The 20,810-nt window shown below is 35.4% G+C and overlaps 1 protein-coding gene and 1 long non-coding RNA gene across 4 annotated transcripts; one reads left to right on the top strand and one right to left on the bottom strand.

Annotated features, from left to right (window-relative positions):
- The first annotated feature begins 2,078 nt into the window (after window positions 1-2,078).
- LOC128156948 (uncharacterized) lies at window positions 2,079-6,032 on the top strand. 3 transcript variants are annotated; one of them, XM_052819290.1, is made up of 6 exons: window positions 2,079-2,176; window positions 3,008-3,256; window positions 3,418-3,498; window positions 4,074-4,196; window positions 4,279-4,400; window positions 4,520-6,032. In XM_052819290.1, the coding sequence occupies exons 2-6, from the start codon at window positions 3,008-3,010 to the stop codon at window positions 5,325-5,327; spliced, it is 1,383 nt and encodes a 460-aa protein (XP_052675250.1). In that variant the 5' UTR covers window positions 2,079-2,176; the 3' UTR covers window positions 5,328-6,032. The 3 variants fall into 3 exon arrangements, with proteins under 3 accessions (XP_052675250.1, XP_052675249.1, XP_052675251.1); XM_052819289.1 differs by lacking the exon at window positions 2,079-2,176 and adding an exon at window positions 2,618-2,848; XM_052819291.1 differs by lacking the exon at window positions 2,079-2,176 and adding an exon at window positions 2,619-2,808.
- LOC128156953 (uncharacterized) lies at window positions 4,272-9,823 on the bottom strand. Its single transcript, XR_008239775.1, has 3 exons — window positions 9,331-9,823; window positions 6,656-6,717; window positions 4,272-4,382 (listed from the first exon to the last, which is right to left on the bottom strand). It is a non-coding gene; the product is annotated as an uncharacterized LOC128156953 (long non-coding RNA).
- Between the last annotated feature and the right edge of the window lie 10,987 nt (window positions 9,824-20,810).

The following is a 20,810-nucleotide window of genomic DNA, read 5'->3' as shown; positions in this document are numbered from 1 at the left end:
AGGGGGGGCTTAGCCCCCCCCCCCCCCCACTTTTTTTGCAAAGTTATACCTAACCATTAGAAACATACCATGACAGAGGGTTCAGCCCCCCCCCCACTTTTTCTCGCAGGAAAGATTATTGTTCCTAAATTTACCTTGAAAGAATGAGAAGTTTGATTCAAAAGCATTTCCATGATTTTGGGAATTACTTTTTTGTCAATATTTCTGAGGATTAGTGTAGCCCCCCCCCCCCCCCCCCACACACTTTCAATTTGCTTCCGACGCCAGTGTACTGTATATGAAATGCCAAATTTGTTGATGATTTAGGAATTCATGGCTTTTTGAATGAAACAGGAAAAATTAATCTGCTAAGGAACATTGGTACATGTACGTATTTCATTGTATGTAAAGCATGTTATTCAGTTATCTTAAGGGCTTCGACACCCCGTGACTTTTACTTTTTATGACAGTACGCCACAACACGACAATTTCCAACTCGTTGTAAAGAAACTGTTTATATCGCCAAATTTGATTGTATCTCTCTGTAGCACAACTGACCCAGAAGTTTTTATGAATGTCGATCTAATATTAAAAGTAGATTGTTTCCCAAAAATTGATTTTTTGTCATTTTCAATTTGAACACATGCTAAAATTCCATATTTCCAAAGAATATAGTTTCGGCTTGAATGTTTAACTATTTCTAAAAAAAAAATGGTGAAGAACCCTAAACCAAAAAATCTACAAAAAGATATTTGGCATTGCTTAAAGAAAAAACCTAGGAAAATTAGGTTCCATCATCATCATCATCATCATCATCATCATCCTTTTAGCATAGTGTGGAAATGACTCAATGGATTGCTATTTCCTGGGTACCCATCCCTCATCAAGAAAAAACAGTGTGAAGGAAGTAGTTTTTAAGTACCAATAGAGTTTTTTTTCCTTTGATAAAACCTGCATTTCGATGCACTGAAGATGACTGCAAGGAGATATGGTGTAATTTTCCTCATTTCCATGGGGATAGGTGTGGTCACAACTTAAGTAGAATAATTCTGTGTGTTGGTATTTGATAAAATTAATTAAATGATTTTGCACCTAAAGAGATAACAGTTTCTAGATATAATGATTCGGAATGAACAAAAATCTTTTGAATCGAAAGAAGTCATGAAAACCTTACAGAAACAGTTTCTTCCAAGGTGATTTAGCCGGGAATGGTGGCGTTTATAAAAATATTTTTTTTATATTCCGGAACAATAAGACCACATTTGAAAAGTTTTAGTAAAATTGCATAAACTTTCTGATAGTAAAGTGTTTTGGTGAGAAACAAACTCTCACTGTCAAAGGTGGAAGGGGATATTTATAAATTTGCATGAAAGACCCGGTTAAAAAGTTTGAAAAGGGGTGAATATGAGCTCGAGGTTTGCCTTTATCAATGACCAGAGTCACTTATCAAATGTCTAAACAGCGGCAAAATATTGGATTTGAATTTCAGATACTATATACTTACCTTTCTCACCTTTACCTGAACCCATTATCTAAACAAATCACTATATCCCACCAAAAGTGTGTTTTAATTACTTATTTCTAGAATATGCATTTCAAAGAATGAAATTATCGAAAATCGATTTATCCAAGCATGTACATGTAATACACTTAAGTGAAATACACTTATGTGGGCGCAAGCAGGCATGTTCAATCGTTTTTAAAAAAATGTATTTTTAAATATCGTTCAATCAGGTTTTCTACTCTGTTCCGCATTTAGCAACCGACATCCGAAAAAGATACAGACCCTTTGGTGCTATGTTAGTGTGTACGAGCACGTAGCATCGTTTTCAATAGAGAAATAATACCAAAGAAAAAAAAATATTGCGAAGACACTTTGCAGAAACCTAGTCATTTTGAAATAGCTCATCTTCCGGTATGCTCTTTATTTTAAGCAGTATTACATGTCCCTTACATGTATCAATGTGCTAGAATGCTTTTTAAAAAACGAGTTGAGATAGACCAAGCCTGTAAATACTTGAACTATAGATAATAAAGCCACCAACGTAGTTATTTAAATTAATAGATTACAGTTATTGATCGCTTGATCAGGGTTATGTACACATGGAGTGATAAAGTGATGATTTATTTCTTTTTCTTCTTTGATTTGCGCAGTTACTTGTAAGTTTGGAGATAGTCACATTGAATTGAGCGAAATGTAAGTAGTTTGTTCTATTTTTTTTTTTTAGAAATGTGTTTTATTTTTGGGGTGTAATTTGCAAGCATTGAAATTGATAGAAAAATTTACAAAGATAATTCAGTTTAAATATATTTGATTTACAGTTCAAATTAACGAGGTATCAGTCCTTATTTTCAAATTCTGAAATATGTGTAATTCTTCAATACTCATGTAAGTCCTCCTTTTCTCACATTAACATGGAAAATGTTGAAACATGTTAAATCTTTCACCCCTTATCGAAGAAAAATTATTTTGGATAATGGTTTTTTAAAATTATGATTGTTTTTTTTATAATTTCTATTATGATAATTTACAATAACCCAAGTTGTAGGTTCGTTCCATCTTTCAAGTGTTAAACAAAACACAAATTTTAAAGGAGAGTTCTTTTATTTACCTCCCAGCGAAAACGAAAGTAATATTTTTTCTGCGAATGACAAGGTTATTCTGTCCTTTTTCAAAATTGAATGATATTGCCACCTACTCAAAATCTCTCGATTTTACCAGAAGTATTTGTGCATACACGGAACTTGTGAGACGGATACCAGCGTAATCTATTGCTTCTTTGATACTAATATCAATTCTCTTCATGTCTTGATTGACTTAAACAACAGGTATTATTATCTCAGAATGTTTCATCTTATTAAATCTAAGGTACTTTCAATACATGAAATCTTTATTTTGAAATTTGGTTAAAACTACTGTAGCTTGCTATCGGGTCATCTTTATGAACATTTTTCATAAATACAATGCATGTGATTTTGATTTAGTTTGAATTATAACCTCTCATTGATTTTGTTTTGGTACATCAAGATGGCTGACCAAACGGTTGAAATTGTCGTTGAAACAAGTCGATGTCACCATATTGTCTCCATCTTGTCACGTGAGGCAGTCTTGGCGGTAGACTGTGAAGGGATTGCCCTTGGGGTCGAAGGTCCAATGACTCTCCTACAAATTTGTACCTACAGCGGTGACGTGTACCTGTTTGATGTACAAGAAAACCGGGATCTGTTTTCTGAAGGTCATCTAAAAATAGTGCTGGAATCTGACGAAACTCTGAAGGTACGTAATGGTACATATTGTAAATACGGAACCAAATTGAATATACATGTAATTGTTTAGAAAATATGTTAAAGATCAATTTACTCTGTTTATATTAAATTTATAATTTTTTTAATGATTATATGGTTTTATGATTTGTTGCTCTCATTATTTGCCCGTAGGTGATGCATGCATGTTCATACGACAGCGCTGCTTTATATCACCAGTTCGGAGTTACTCTTCAGAACGTTTTTGACACCCAGGTACCAGTATATGGCGAAAACACTCCATGACATAGGATAAGAATAAATCAAATATTTTTAAAATAGAGCTCTGACTACTGGCAATCTTTGCTATTGGGCCAAATACTCCATGTTTTAACACAGTGATCAACTGGTTTTAAAGATTTACTTTACATTCACAATTTTACCATTTTCTTATTCTAAATTCTACATTGATTTTGGGATCATTCCAAAAGAACAAAATTGAAATAAAAAATTATATAATATGTACAGTTTATGTATATATGTAAGCTGACTTAATTGTGCTACGGTTTTTCCTCAAAATAACGTCAATTTGTAATATTATACAGATATGTTTTAATATGTCGTCAAAAAAATAGTGTGATACATGTAGCTTCAAAAACGTTCAAACTATTATGCCACATGAAACAATAACAACTAAGTTTCATGCATTCAATTTGCAAAACCTTACTCTTTTGTTTGAAACCCTTCGCTTTAAAACATTCCTTAGTTGAAACAATTCTAAATAATGTTATACTGTTTGAACCCTAGTTACATGTAACACAGTACTTTTGTATATTTTAATTTTTATGTAGGTTGCTGATACAGTCCTGGAAGAGAAAAAAGGACGATTGCTTGTTAATTCACTGAATTTACAGACCCTTTGCGAAAAATATTCCACTCATACAAAAGTGTCTGAATATAAAGAACAGCTTAAGGTTGAAAATTACTTTTACAAATCAAATTGAACCGAGTTTTTAAAAAAAAATCATATTGTGAAAATATAGAATTTACTTTCAGGCACAGTATAGTAAAGAGGAGGGTGACTTTTGGGCGAAACGTCCTCTCACAGATAAAATGAAGTCCGTTGCAGTAGGTGACGTCAGAGCTTTGATTCCAGAGGTCTTTGAAAAACAAAAACGGTAAGCAAAGAAAGTTGAAAAGTCCAAGGATCAATGCAGAAAAGATACCTATTACATGTATAAGCCATAACAAAAGGATAATAAATAGTCGTAAATAAATCCAATGAAAATATTTTCAGTTTCATCGAAGAAAATGGACTGCTTACAATTTTTCGAGAACGGGTATCAGAGACAATCAAATTTTATATTGATGATGAAATCAGGACGTTAAGATATGAAAGAAAAAACAGTATTGTTAATCAAATTATTGATTCCATCAATAAAAAATGGGGTGCACATACGAATTTTCCAGAGGAAATTCCAGAATTTCCAGAGAATACCGACGAATACGAAGCCCTGAAAAGAATTGACTATAAAGAGGCTGCTGAAAAGTCACAATTTATAGATTGGCTTAAAACGGAGAGCATCATGTCTGACTTAAATGAACTGGATAAAGTGTTTGCTAGCAGTGAAAGAGATAACGAAGATAAATGGCTCCCATTTTCGCTCCTTACTAAACTTTCCAAACATCCAAATGACACAGTATCAACACTAGCAAATGGTGTTAGAGAGAAGTTAAAAGAAAGTATTCGAAAGGAAATAGAGGAAAAATACACCATCAAAACTGAGTTGGCCCACTTATCAAAGAACGAGCAGGATGTATTAAAGTCTTTGGATATAAACGGTACCAATGATCAGCGGTTTCCAAAAAACGTTATTAGGTTGTATTGGCTTTTAATGGAAAATGATATTGATAAAAACTGCAAAAAATTAATCGAAAAAGGAAATGAGTTCACAATGAAAGGATGGTATTACAAAAGAATAATTAAATACCTAGGAATAGGAGAAGATGTACCAGTACCCTTAAAACAAAGCGCCTGGACATTTAAGAAACAACTCGATGAAACATTCGGACGAGATGTTGTTCCTCCTAGTCCATTATTTTGAGATAATTTACATATATTGATTGAATTCGACCTTCATGGTGCGACGTTTCCAATAAACATATAAAGGCATACATGGATTATCATTTCAAACACCATCGTGCAACAAGGCAAATGTAATTGGAAATTGAGAAAATGAATGTTTCAAATGTTTTAAAACAAACTAAAATATATACATAAAAGCCGCTGAGATAGATTCAATTGTTCGAAAATATACCTTTGACGCACTTTAGAAACCAAAATATGGGAAACCGTTGGAAGTACATACAAAAAAGTACGGTAAAGTTAACATTTCGGTATAGTATCAAACAATGGATTTTCATTTTTGCTAAGCATATATATTGGCATATTGTGCATTTCCTATTCTGACTTACAAAACATTTGTTGTGTGAATGTTGTATGACATGTGGTGATAACGAACAGTGATCAATATCAAAAGTCCAATTAATTAAAAAAAAAATGGAGCCCTATAGGGTTTTTTATGAAAGAAAAGAACCTTGATGGTACGACTAGGCCTTATAAGGCAAGTATCATAAAACTTATCACGATCTCGTGAAGAACCAACCACCAGATTACAAAACAAAAGCAAGAGGCCAATGGGCCACATCGGTCAGCTGAACAACAAAAGCCATAATCATAATGGAATCAGAATTATGAAATCATATACACAATATCCGGACAATGAAGTAGAATAAAGATATAAGAATGATTTTCAAAGTTATCTTCATATATTACATATATTATGATGAACACTGGACCACTTTTGAACAGAATGATTTTATTTCAAAGTCAAATCACATAATAAGTATTACAGTTCTCAAAAAGATCTTAAGCAAATATCTATAAATTAACATCAAACTTGGAGCCCTTGGTGAGGCCCGACAATTGTTTAGGTTCTAAGCAATTGAGAATCTAAATGAGTTAAGATACTCGCATTTTAGTAATACTATGAATTATAACATCTACGTGTTCAAGAATACTTTATCTTTTTCCTATGTAAAAAAAAAATGCCCCTTCTCATATTCTGCCCCCATCCTACAACCGGGGATTCATTGATTTTTTCTGGACAATTGATTTTTGAAAATAAGATTTTTAAAGATTTATCTCTGTATTTTCCTAGGTAAAACTCAACCCTAATTGTACCCCCTACCCTCGGGTGTCATGATTAGTACAATCGTGATTCTACACTACCTGAGGATGTTTCTACACAAGTTATAGCTTTTAATGGCCAAGATTTTAAAAGACTTTTCTCTATATAAATGTATGTAAAATTGGACCTTCAATTGTGGCCCAACCCTACCCCCGGGAGTCATGGTTTTAAATTTACCTTACCTGAGGATGATTCCCAGCAAGTAACAGCTTTTCTGGTTAATTGGTTCTTGAGAAGAAGATTTCTGAAATTTTTCAAAAAATTCCTAATTATCCACCTTGAGAAAAGTGTGGTTCATTATTTTTCACAACTTAGAATTATCTTTGCCTGTGGATGCTTTGAGCCAAGGTTAGTTGAAATTTGCGCAGTGGTTCTGGAGAAGATGTTGAAAAATTTACGGACAAACGGACGTCCATGGGACGGACGACAAAACAAATATGATCAGAAAAGCTCACTTGAGCTTTTCGCTCAGGTGAGCTAAAACTTTCTTAATAAATTTTTAAGTTCATACTATATATCACATTAAAATAAGATTTTTTTGTTTTAGAAAAACGGTAGTCAACACTTCATATATTTTTTAGATTTTACAAATTATTGTTAGGCAAGCGCAAAATATACTTTTTTGTCAACCAATTGTTTCCATATCAATAAAATATAAGCATTTCCAATAAAAGAGGTGTTCTGTTTCTTCACCACTTAAGCGCAAAAAACTAACTTATTTTCCCCGTATAAAGCACGTCTTTGAGCAAGAGGCTTGTCAGAAAAAAAAAATGAAATTTAAGGTCAGACGACACGTTCCGCAATTTTAGATAACTTTTTCCAGGAATTTGTTAATGGTTTAATACTACTTTGACAAGCTTTCTTGCAAAAATTAGGGTACCTTATCAGGCATTTCTGCAAAATACTAGAGTATGCAATATCCTATTAATATAATCTTCTTGAAAATACACTTGAATTGCTGATATAAAAATAAATACATTTATTACCTAATCAAAGGGATTTTGTTGTTTTATTACAAATTAAATATTTGAGTCTATTTTGAACAGCCGGTCAATAGACTGCGATCTATTAGACCGCCGGTCAATAGACTTCGATCTATTGGACCGCCGGTCAATAGACTGCGATCTATTGGACCGGCAACGTATTTCAGAACGCGGGTATGTTAATGTTACATCCTTTCGATAGTTCTCAGGGAATGTATATTTCTTTACATAGACGCTGTTTTTAGTACTTGGTAAAACCAAATTTATGTTATCAAAATGGAGTATCAAATAAGCAACAGTTTTAAAGCCTCATATAACTTAAGGTAAAAGACTATTTAAAATCTAATGGGTTGAAGACTCCCCCTTCTTTGTGTAAACTAATATTAAATTGAGATGTTGTAATGCATGCAACAGGTTTTGTGCACGTAAAAGATGAAAAAAAAAATCTTAGTATATTCCATAATGGCACGAAAACCATCTGCAATATGCAAATTATAAACCCCGAAAAGTAAAAAAGGAATTAGGTAATAAAACAATTATTTAATGCTTGAACAGTCAATAGACCAGAATTTTTTTTCCCTTGGTGCAGGGAACAGCTCAGTATGATCTATTGCCCTCGGCCGTTGGCCTCGGGCAATAGATCATACTGAGCTGTTCCCTGCACCTCGGGAAAAATATTCTGGTCTATTGACTGCTCAAGCATTAAATAATTGTATACTACAGCACAGCAAAATTCACTATATTAGAACAATATCTCCTCCGGGGCGGGGCTTTGAACTCACGACCTCTAGAACCTATACGCATTTGGCAGTGAGCAGCCACTGTTCTCACCACTCGACCATCTAGACATATAACCAAATCCAAGTAATTTTTGATCATTTTTAAAGTAATTATAAAATTAATATGTTTTTATTGGAACTCTTTATTACGAGAAAATACAAAAAAGATTTTTGAAGATCGTGTCGTCTGACCTTAAAGGGGCATGGTCACGATTTTCGTCAAAAATTATTTTTTCGATTTTAATGTTTACAATGCTTCAGTAAGGCATTTTTAATAAGCAACCAAAATTTGATTGTCATTTGTTGAGTTATAAGCGAATTACAGAGCTTACAATTCTTCGCTATGTAAACAAAGCTTTTGTTTACATTTTGAATGTTGAAGTGCAAATTCCGGTTTTAGACCTCAAATAAATGTGTTAATCGTTAGTAACTGTTTATTCATGCTTAAAATGAATAAGCAGACAGACAAATCAACTTGAAAACTATTTTTGACTGGTATATTGAACCTATGTAAATAAAAACAGGACACGAGGCTGTGACAAGAAGTTGTGAGCCCTGTATCTTGCTCATAACTCTACAACTGGCTCTCAAATTTAACTTGATCACTAGAAATGCATACATTGAAGTTGCAGAGACAGAATTAAAAGAACCTAATGAATCGCTAGATCAGAAGGTGAGGCAGAAACTGCAAGCTGTCAATTTAGTTGTAAACAGCCTCCAATTTAAAGAGGTGTCTTAACAAAGAAAAAAGAGCATTCTGCAGTCTTTGAACGCTATTTATTCAAGCTGCATTGGAACAAATTTTCATAAAAAGACTACCAAAAGGAAACAACAACCTCTTTTTTAAATTAAAGAGGACCACCCGTACACAATGACCAAAAAAGGTTGTAAAAGTAACAACAGTAATAAGAAGAAGATGGAAGTTTTAAAATGAGTGCAAGAAAAAAGGGTTCTACTAGAAACACATTTCAATAGAATAATGAATAATGTTGAATTTATTTGGGACTCTTCATGAGTAAACACCAATCTGCAACATTAAATTCTTGTTCCCCGAAACACTCTGAATGTTTATGTATATCTGATGTGTGTACCTACTTGTCAGGAAGCAAAGACTCCAGTATCTGGCAAAAAGCTTCAAACACTTCTCCATGCATTGCCTTATTCAAGTCGGTTTTATTGACCTCTTGTACAATAACCTGTAGTACTTCCCTCTAGACAAAGGTGAAAAATGTATTTTATGAGACATTATGATTTACAACATGCTTGTAAACTTTATTATAAACCCTAATACATATGTTGTTGGTTAAATGCATATCGGGATTCTTTCATTAACATTATGTTATAAATATAGATTTTTAATGATTTTCAAATAAATTACAAGATAGAATAAAAACATTTGAAAAAGCAAGGTCTATGCAAAATTGCAAATTGTAACCATCCACCGACTATATCAATACTTATTTTATAACTTTCAATGACATTACATTTTTCTTAAAAACTTCAACTCATAGATTCTATCAAATGCAATATTTAACTTTACTAGTGACTCATATTTTCTGGTCAGTTAGCTTTGGGCTGGTAAATAAAAACTAAAACACAAGCTTGGCTTATTTTTATTACCTACTTAACATTCTCAATGTTTGCTTCTTTTTGTGCACGAGAACCAGACATATTGTCCAAAACTCTTTCTTTAATACTTTCTTTGTCTAGAAGACTTTCTGTGAGCTCGCTTAATGATTTGATTTGATATTGCACATCTCCTGTGAAGATTATTATATGCATTAGTAAAATCATAATAAGAATCTCCATGGTCCATATTGTTCGCTTAGCAACCATAGCCTCAATGAAATCAGATTAATGGAGTCATATACGAAATATCTGGACAACGTATTAGAATAAAGTCTGTATAAAAAGATTTTCAAGATTTTCTCTACATATCCTTGATAAACATTGAGCCAGGGTGATTTTATAGTCATATCACATTTTGAGCATTGCAGTTCTCTAGAAGATCTTAACTAGTTGTTCATATATCTATAAACCTACATCAAACGTTGAGCCCTTTGTGGGGCTCAGGATTGTCTAGGGGTCACAGTCTATGTTATTAATAATAAGTAAAATGTCAAAATGCTTGCATACAGGTACCATTAATACCATGTATTATAACAATAAGATATTAGCGATATTAGTTCGAATTTTCCTATGTGACACTTTCAACCCACCTCTCCCCCATTGTGGTCCCACCCGGCTGATCATGACTTAAACAAGTTTAAATCGATACTACCTGGGAAAGATTTATGAATACCATGCTATTTGCTTGTTATGTGATGAAACAAACTGTCATACTCACCCTTGGTCAGCAATGACCAAGCAGAGTTCACTGGTGGGTCATTGGAGCATGGCTTGGGAATAAGATCTATAATTTGTTTTAACCCTGAGCAATTATGCACTCCACTGCTGGATTTTCCAATACATAAATAGTCTCTTAATTGAACTAGGGACATCTTCTCTGGAGCTTCAGTCCGTTCAATTAGCTCATCACCACTAATTAAATGTATCATTTTTGAACACGATCTATTTGATTTCACAGACTGAAGTCTCAGGTGACGGCTCTGATATGTGAGAAAAAAGTTCACATGTATAAACAACTGTCTACAGAAAAATATCGCATTGATGCTGAGACACATTTTGCAGACAGATGACATCTTCAATGATAAAAGAGTTCTACAATTGTTCATTAATACACAACTATTTTGGAACTATTTTCGGGTGACCTGGGGTCCTAGTTGAGCGTACGTTTTATCCTTCTGCATATTATTTCTTACCGTCTTCTGTACCCCGAATCAACAGACCAACCCGATAACGAACCCGATTGGAATAATACAAAAAACCCCTGTCCAATTTTACAACATAATGCTTGACACTATTTTAATGAACTTATTTGTTTGTTAAAAACAATACAAGGAATGGTCCACGTAATGCATGATATTTTTACTGACTTCATACTTTCCTCGTTTATTCAATACACATCGAACTCGATACCGAACCCGAACATTAAAAAATTGGAATATAAAAAATCAATTTTCTCAAAAATATGTCAACCAGACGCTACAAAAGTGTAAACTTGATCTGACGTTTGACATTTTGAAGCTGTTCAGCAAATTTCATATTATTCCGCAAACACAGAAAGAAAAAAGTCTGGAAAACTGAAATGGGACAGACGGACGGACGGACGCAGAGGAGGCTATAGTCCCATCCGATGAAAACCGGTAAGGGACTAATCACAGGCACCTGAATTTTTATCAATCAGTCGCTTAGTAAGTCATATATCGAAAAATTTTACCCCTACTATATATAAATACACAAGGTGTGCAACGCCATTTTGACTCCCTCGTCGATTCAGGCTTCAATTTGCCACATAAATCGGATATGCCTACCGGTTTGCGTGTAGCATTGGGTTCAAATATGATATATCTCACTAAACATTTCCTCCTAAAGTTTAATTTCAACGCATTGATAATGTTATCCACTAAAATTCACGCAAACTTCGAATTTCGTCCCGAGGCTCGATAGCCAACAGCTGACGTCACGAAATTTCAACTCTGCACTGAATGCTTTAATACATAAACTTTTTAAAACAATAATTTTAAATTTATTTCATTGACAAACTAAGGTCAGAGACACTAAAGAAACCAAAAAACTATGTTGTTTGTTATCCTCATTTTACTTAACATATGTTTTTAAAAAGTTTATGTATTAGAGCATTCAGTGCGGAGTTGAAATTTCGTGACGTCAGCTGATGGCTATCGAGCCTCGGGACGAAACTAAAAGTCTGCATGAATTTTAGTTGATAGCATTATCAATGCGTTATATTTAACCTTTAGGACGAAATGTTTAGTGAGAAATATCACATTTGAACTCAATGTTACACGCAAACCGGTAGGCATCTGATTTATGTGGCAAATTGACGCCGGGATCGACAAGAGGGTCAAAATGGCGTTGCACACCTTGTGTATTTATATATAGTAGGGATAGAATTTTTCAATATATGACTTATTAAGCGACTGATTGATAAAAATTCAGGTGCCTGTGGACTAATAATATTTATTTTAGTTGACGATTTCTAAAATTTTCTAAAATATGGCGTGTAAAATGTATGCAAGGATTAAGAAATGTGCCCTTTTCTTTGATGATTATTTATTTACTATCTTAACAAGTTTTCAATAGATACCTCTTCTGGTTTTTAGAAACTTCCGGAATAATGGCCTTGACGTCACCTGCTGCATACAGAATAATTTCGTCTGTCATTGGTCGTTTGGCCCACAAATCACCTGGCACTGTCATCCACTCAGTTTTATACATGATTAAATGCAGTTTAAAAATAATTTTGTAATTTATTAAATAAATTTTAACTTAATAATTTTTTCTTTCAAACTAACATCTAAAAAAAAATATCCATCAATAATCTAATCGAATAAGCTTAACTACGTCCTTGGTGCTCTTGAATGACTAAATTGGCCACCTGAAAAACGATTAAGAAATAAGATAATTATACATATAGATGACAACTCTGATAGAGTTTAATAACTGCATTCACTCAAGAACCTGTATAATGTTCGGCGATTTGTGATTATTTTCTACATCATTACAAATGCTTGGTAGCCAAGTAAAAAGTATAACATACTTGCGAAAAAAATATTCAAGAGTCACAAAGCATGAATTTGTTCAAAGCACCCAATTTCATAGTGTTATTGTAACTTGCTAACGCTACACTTTGGTTTGATTTGTTCTTCTGACACCAGGTACTTTTACTGGCAAGTACCAAACCCAAATATAAGTAAATAAAACAAGCATTCTGAGAGTATTGCATAAGCAATGCACGTCCCCTACCGGTAACCCCTTTGATTGAGAATGGCAAAAGTTTGAGACCCTGTATATTAAATATCCCCTATCATAACTGTAGTAATTGTATAGTATGAAATTATGAAAAATGATTATAATAAACAGCAAACAATCTCAAAAATCCATTTAAAAAATACATATTTGAAGCAGTCTAGTCTATCATTCAACAGCCAAACCCGATAACGAACCCGATTATAATAATAATAATAATAAAACCCTGCCGTTGAAATGTATAACACAATACTTGACACCATTTTACAGAACTTATTTGTTTGTTATTATAAATGATAAATGTAACGATACAACATGTACAAATAATGCACGATATTTTTACTGACCACATAATGTCCTCGTTCATTTAGTACACACCCGAGCCCGATAACGAACCCGATCATTAAAAAATTTGGAGTGAAAAAATTAATTTTCTGGAAATTGTGTAGACCAGACGCTACAAAAGTATAAACTTGGTCTGCTGTTTGATATTTTGAAGCTGCTAAGCAAGTTTCACATCATTCTTCAAACGCATAAAGAAAAAAAACAGTGGAAAACTGAAGTGGGACAGACAGACGGACGGACAGACAGACAGACGGACGGACGGACAGACAGACAGACAGACGGACTGAGGGACGCAGAGGAAAGCTATAGTCCCCTCCGATGAAACCGGTAGGGGACTAATAAAGAGTCTGCTGTAAAGTCTCACAATTTATTGATACACTCAAAACAAACATTAATTAAATTCCTGCCCTTTTTATTCACTGAAATACCCTCATAAATTCACAACAACTTTAATGTTTAAATGGTCTGATTCAGAAAAATTCTGAATGTGACTTAGGCCTAACTAAAATTACCTATATGATTTAAATATAAACACTGATATAAATTCCCAAGAAGTTTATAAGATCTGATTCAGATATTAATCTGAAAATATGACCTTAATTAATTATAATTCACTAATTAACTTTAAATTAATTGATCCGATTTCCAAATTATGGAAATATGTGATCAAAACCAAATCTCTTAAACCCAATTAAATTTCCAAAAGAATAAATTACTTACATCTTTAAAGCCCCCAAAATTGCAGACTAACGAAATTTACGGAATCGCGCTATATATACCCCGTTCATATCCGTTAAACCCCATCACTTCTAAAATTCGTCTACTAAAGACAGATTTTGTTAACAGTAAACGGAATACATCCCAAATAACATAGTTCTATGAATAAAAATCACAAACAATTAAAGTTAAATTTTTAAAACACTACTTTTCATTCAATATATCAAGTATCAATATAAAAATACAATTTTGTTTACTTACGATGTCAATTTCAATGAAATTCACCGGGTATGAATATTTATGAGGGTGAACTCTAAAATAGGAAGTTTGACCCGGAAGAAGAGGTCAACTTCGGAACAGCAAAACAGAAATGCATACATGTGCAAGAAAAACAAGTGAAATACTCAATAAAGAGGAACTACAGAAACAAGAGGATAAAGATACAAATAGATATTGATATTACAACCCCGTAAGTACACAAATAGCCTTTTAAAAACAAACACATAGGCTGTAAACGTATAACATAATAGGATTTCGAATTTCCTCTGTTCTGTAAATACGGTAACAATTTATAACAATATGAATAATGCATAAATAACAAGTGATTTTCTACCAACCCTAAATATAGGATTCAACTTTTCCAGATCACATATATGTAATCTAATTATAATCATTTTATAAACATTATTCACATAAATTCACATGGCAAAAGATACAGGGGAAGGGGAAGTGTCAAAACACATATTTTGACCTATTTAAAGATCAGAACCAAAACTCTACATTTATCCCCCTCTTAAGTTTGCAGTATCCTCACGGAAACTTAAAAAAATTCATATACACAAAAATCAAAATTTAAATACAACTATAAGTAAATAATTCATTCGAATATATAGTCTTTCACTTTCTCCAACTTCTCCGTCTAGGAGGTGTCCATCTCCTGGGTGGTGTCCTTGGCCTGTTTGGTACTGGTTCCCTTGGTCTTGGTGATCTTGACCTTTTCTTTTTGACAGGTTCTTCTCTGTCCTATTGTCTAGTATCCTTCATTTCTTGTAGTATTGCTGTCTGGCGCTTCATTTCCCCCATCATGTGGTGCAATACATCATGTATCATAAATATGTGATTGTTCATGGTATCTACCTTCGATATCAGGGTTTCCTTTTACTGTGACTGTTGTGAAGCTTTCTTTTCTTTCACTCTGTCTTCCTCCTCCTCACTCTCGCTGTCACTTGTGCCACTGTCAGAGCTGCTGCTACTGCTGGAATCTCGCCTCTTTCTCTTCTTCTGGTCTCTTTTCTCACCGTCCTTTTTTTCAATAATCTTTGCCTCACCTCCTTTCTCTACATTTTTCTCTTTCCTCTCTTCTCTCTTTCCCTTTCCCCTTTCCAGCACCTGGTATTCCTCCTTGGATGCGCAAGTGCCCTGCAGACTTCTGGGGGGAATTATACCCTAAAATCTTGTCAAGAAAATCAAGATTTGGTTCACAGCTGAGGAAGTCATCTATTATAGAATTGGCAGCTGCTCCTATGGACTCAGTAGCTAACAGTGGCTCTGGTGTATTCAGGACATCCTTAGCTGGCTCGACATCGACCACAGGGTATGATGGAGCGGTATTCCTTGGTGGGGATGCCAAGTCAGGGACGACAGTTGTCCGTCTTAACCGGCTGGCCCACAGATCATGTGACTCATTCCTTCCCATCTTTGCAAAGTGGTTTCCCTCCACCAATAGTATGGGGTCTTTATTTTCATGTAAGTAGCTCCTCCCATTATCTGCCAGACCTTTTGCTGCTTCAGCATGCTTCGCATAGTGTGTAACATGATCTACTAGTTTCTTCTTCTCTGTTGCTATAAAATGGCAGAGGCTACAATAAAAGGGCGCGCTGTCAAGGGGGATGTGGTACTTGTAGATGTGCGGAATCACATGTCTCTTCTCTCCCTGGTACTGGTCACACAGAAGGCATTGGTAGGCCCTTCCTCGTCTAAGGATTTCTTTCTCTAGATCTGCCATCTGTTTGTAAAGTACACACACAAATAATAAAAAACTTAATAAATTCTAAAGAGCCACCCCCCCCCCCCCCCCAACCATATAAAACCCTCAGATCTGCCCTGACATCTATCTTTATAAAACTTTTGTTTTGAGGAGACTGTACAATCATCAGTATTGTAACTTAAAATCGACATGGTATCTTCAGCTTCTTTAATAACTTCTTCACCCATTCTGGTTTGTCTTCTCCTTCATACTTCTTCAGCTTGTTATGGTGAACAACGCGAGACTCGTTCGGACCCAAGTGAATGTTGAATATCAAATCGTTAAATTTCCGCGTAATTACAAACGGACCGGGATAAGTTAGTTGTAGTTTCTGACAGACTCCTTTCCTTCTGTTCTCTTTAAAGTACCAAACCAGTTGTCCTTCATCATAACGATGTTGCCATGTTTTTATGTCATATGTTTCCATCTGATGTTGTGCAGCTTTGCTCAAATGTTTCCTCGCAATCTCATGAGCTTTGCACATGCGTTGTCTCAAGCTTTCAACGTAGTCCCCATAATTGTACAATATTCCTTCTGAAGTTGTGTTTCCTAATGCTAAATCCGCCGGTAATCTGGTCTCTCTCCCTAGCATAAGAAGATTTGGATTTAGCCCTGTTGAGTCCTGTGGGGTTGCTCTATAGGCTGCTGTAATAAAATGTAGATTTTTGTCCCAATCTGTCTGCTCCCCTTTTAAATAAGATTTGATCATTTGTACTAGTGTCCGGTTGAATCTCTCGGCCAAGCCGTTGCACCTTTGGGTTCCGTGGGCTTGTTCTTGACTTCTTTATTTCCAGTAAATGACAAAATTCCTGAAATAAATGACTTTCAAACACCTACCTTGGTCTGAGAGAATTGAAAAGGGACACCCAAATTGACAGACTACTTGCAACAAATAGTGTGCACATGTCTGGGCTGTTTGGTCCGGAACAGCTATGGCTTCGACCCACTTGGTGAAATGATCTGTGATCACTAGGACATATTTATTTCCACGAGGTGTCTCAGGGAGGGGTCCTTGTAAATATGTAGCCAACCGGTCCATTGGTCCTCCCACTTGGTTTTCTCCCAATCTAGCTCGAGGGGTTCTTTGTTCTGATTTGTTCTGTCCATATGTGTCACACTTTCTTACCCAAATTAGAACATCTTTTGCCTCATACCAATAAAACCTTTGTTTCAACTTGTTGTAGGTTTTGTTGACTCCCAAGTGCCCGCCCATGAAACTATCATGCAGATGTTTAAGAATGGTTCCTCTTACTTTAAGGACTGGGGCACTATGATTTGCAAGTGTTCATCACTATCACATCGTCGATAGAATTTCTTACATAAAACATTATCCACAATACAAAGGGAGTTCCAAAGGTGCCAGTAATGACGGATAGCAGGACTTAATTTGCTTACTTCTGCATGACTTATCCTCTGATTCTGTGTTACCCACTGGTAAACAATTTTTATATCAGGATCATTTTGCTACAGCTCAGTCACATTGATTTCACCTGACAGTGGAGCAGGGTTATTTCCCCTTGATCTAGTTGTGATCATTCTAATAAAGTCAGTAGATACTGCAGGAGTTGACTTCTTACATTCTGTGATTTCTTGTTCAGGCTGGTCCTTTAACAACTGGCTCATCATCTCCATAGTCTTTTTCCTGCATTTACTGCATGGTCCACACTTTAAAGGGAGTGTCTCTAGATTGTAAATCTCATTATTTTTACAAGTACATTGCCTAGGATTTATACACATTCGAGACAGGGAATCAGCATTCCCATGCTTTTTACCTGGCCGGTACTGGATGCTAAAATTGTACTGGGATAATATCTCTATCCAACGTGCAATACGCCCCTTCGGTTCTTTGAGACTAAATAGACAAACCAAAGCCTGGTGGTCGGTCCTAACAATAAACTCTTTTCCTAGTAAATATTGTTTATAGTACTCAATGAAATATCTCACAGCCAACAACTCTTTATCTGTAACACAATAATTCCGCTCTGATTTTCCTAAAGTGTGGCTTCCATAAGCTACAACCTTTTCCTGTCCATCTTGTTCTTGGCTGAGTACTGCCCCGATGGCATAATCACTGGCGTCAGTATCCAATATGAATCTCCCGTGGTCTTTTGGGTAGGCCATTATATCAGCTCCAGTCAATGCACGTTTTAATTGATGAAAGGACTGCTCACACTCTTCCGTTCAATCAAATTTGGCGTTTTTGCGGGTCAACTCAACTAGGGGTTTTGCTATTTGAGAATAACCTGCAATAAATTTCCTGTAGTAATTACCAAACCCCAAGAATCCCCTTACTTCCCGTACATTCCTAGGAACTTTCATCTGTACCAGTTTTTCAACATTTTCAGGATTAGGTGAAATTCCCAATTCATTTATTACATGACCAGGAAAAGTAACTTCCTTTTGTAACAACTGGCATTTTTCTGGCTTAAGTTTTAATTTTGCTTGCCTGATACATTCAAAGACTTGTGATACTCTTTCCATGTGCTCTTCTACAGATGATCCGAATACTACTACATCATCTAAGTAGATAAGGCAGATTTTCCATCGAAGACCCTGAAGTACCAATTTCATCAGTCTTTGGAATGTTGCGGGTGCACATGAAAGTCATAGGTACTTGATGGTAGCCAGAAGTAAGGTCAAATGTGGAAAAATACTTCGCTCCGGCAACAGCATCTGAGCAATCTTGTACTCTTGTAAGTGGGAAAGCATCTGAATTGGTGACTGCATTTAATTTCCTGTAGTCGACGCAAGGTCTAATCTTTCCGTTTTTCTTCACCACCAAACAGAGAGGACTTGTCCAGGGAAATCTAGATTTTCTGATTATACCATTTTCCTTCATTTGAGATATAATTTTTCTTTCTTCCTCTGCATAGGCTAATGGAAATCTCCTTGGAGGTTGCTTAATTGGTTTAGTGTTTCCGGTATCTATAGAATGCTTGACAAGGTCAGTTATTCCTAAATCAGAGTCAGATCTGGAAAAAATATCTGAAAAATTGCATAACACTTTCCTTATCAGTTTTATTTCTTCTGAGCTCTTGCCTTCAGAGGCCTGGTAAAATGTGTCTTATAAATGATCTGGAATTATACAAGGGGTCTCCATAGTATTGACCTGGCGAAGGGTTGACTCATTAGCATCATCTCCCTGTTCTGGTATCAGGATTACCTCCCCTTCTATTTCCTCAGCAAAGCCAATACAAGTATCCTGATAAAGTTGAACAACACTAGAGAATGGATTTAATACCCTTACCTTATTTGTTACCTCTTTGTTTGTGTCAATCAAACAGTTCGCGAGCATTACTGAATTTTTCTCCAAAAAATTTCTATTAATTTCTATTGGTTCTATCAAAATTTGAGATGAATTATCTCCCTCTCCGATACGTTGTATATATGCATCAACCACTTTCTCACTCAGTGGAGGAATACTGTAGTTGTCTGCCCAAAAGAACCTTGCGCACCAATAAGGGTGATCTGACTCTGATGATTGGTATCCTTTCATGCCCTAATTCTAAAGAGGTGGCTTTCAGGTTGATCTCTGCCTCCTCTATATCATTGTGCATCAAAAACTCTATTCCAATCAATCCGTCATCTTGGATATCTGCAACAGTAAACTCAAAACTCAATTCAACATTGCTAAGTTTGATCTTGAAAAGAGTCTTTCCAAATTCTACAAGTGGATCTCCATTTAAAGCCGTTAACATTGAGGACTTTTCTAATGTCTTTGCAGTGTTGTCGTAAATCCTCTCCGAAATCACAAACTTCACTGCCCCTGTATCTTTTGTGAAGAATATCGTGATATCCTCAAGTGTGCCGTTCAAATAAATACCATCAGCTTTTGGTTGCTGACCACTAATTAAATATATGTTAGCTTGAATGAGGTCCTTCACCTCACCTGCATCTGTAATATCAAAGCCTCCCCCCATGTATTCCTTGACCCCTTTACTCTGACCCACTTCATCCCCCATCTTCGGCATAATGACTTCCTCTACATTATGTCCCATGGAGTGACCTTGGGTCCTTGAGTCGATCACCTCAATCTCATCTGAACTTAAGTCATTACCTGTACTTTCAAATAAATTATTGTTCTCGTTGTTACATGATTCACTTGTTAATTTAGATAGGCCCTCTTCATCACCTGGGGCCTACTGAGCCGACCCGCTGCAGTTTAACTGTGACTGTCTGGGAATGAATTCTCTCGCATTGGTGTTGAAAGCGGTACGATTACCTAATGTTGTTGATGAAATCCTCTGTGTCTTTCATTCGTGCTCCTGTTCATCCTCCGCGAACAGTTCCTGGAAATATGGCCAGGCTCCTGGCAGGTAAAACAAACTATTCTCTTTTTATTCTCATTGTTAGTACCGGTAGGCTTACCTAAGAACTGGCTTTTGTCATTTGAGTTATGCTCTTTCCCTTTCATATCAGCCAACATGTCTTTGAGCATTTCTTCCAAGTCTTGTTTGCTAATACAAATCATCTCTGCCTCCTTTGGCTGTTCAGTTTGGTCAGGTTTTTCATTTTTCTTTCCTCCTTGTCGTGCAGTCTCCTCGTTATTCGCTTTCTTTCCGACGTCATGACCATTTTCGGTGTGATCTTTGTTTGG

This window comes from Crassostrea angulata, chromosome 7 (assembly GCF_025612915.1).
Source record: "Crassostrea angulata isolate pt1a10 chromosome 7, ASM2561291v2, whole genome shotgun sequence".
NCBI lineage: Eukaryota > Metazoa > Mollusca > Bivalvia > Ostreida > Ostreidae > Magallana > Magallana angulata.
The sequence above is the reverse complement of the archived record's forward strand: the minus strand, read 5'-3'. Positions and strand labels throughout refer to the sequence as shown.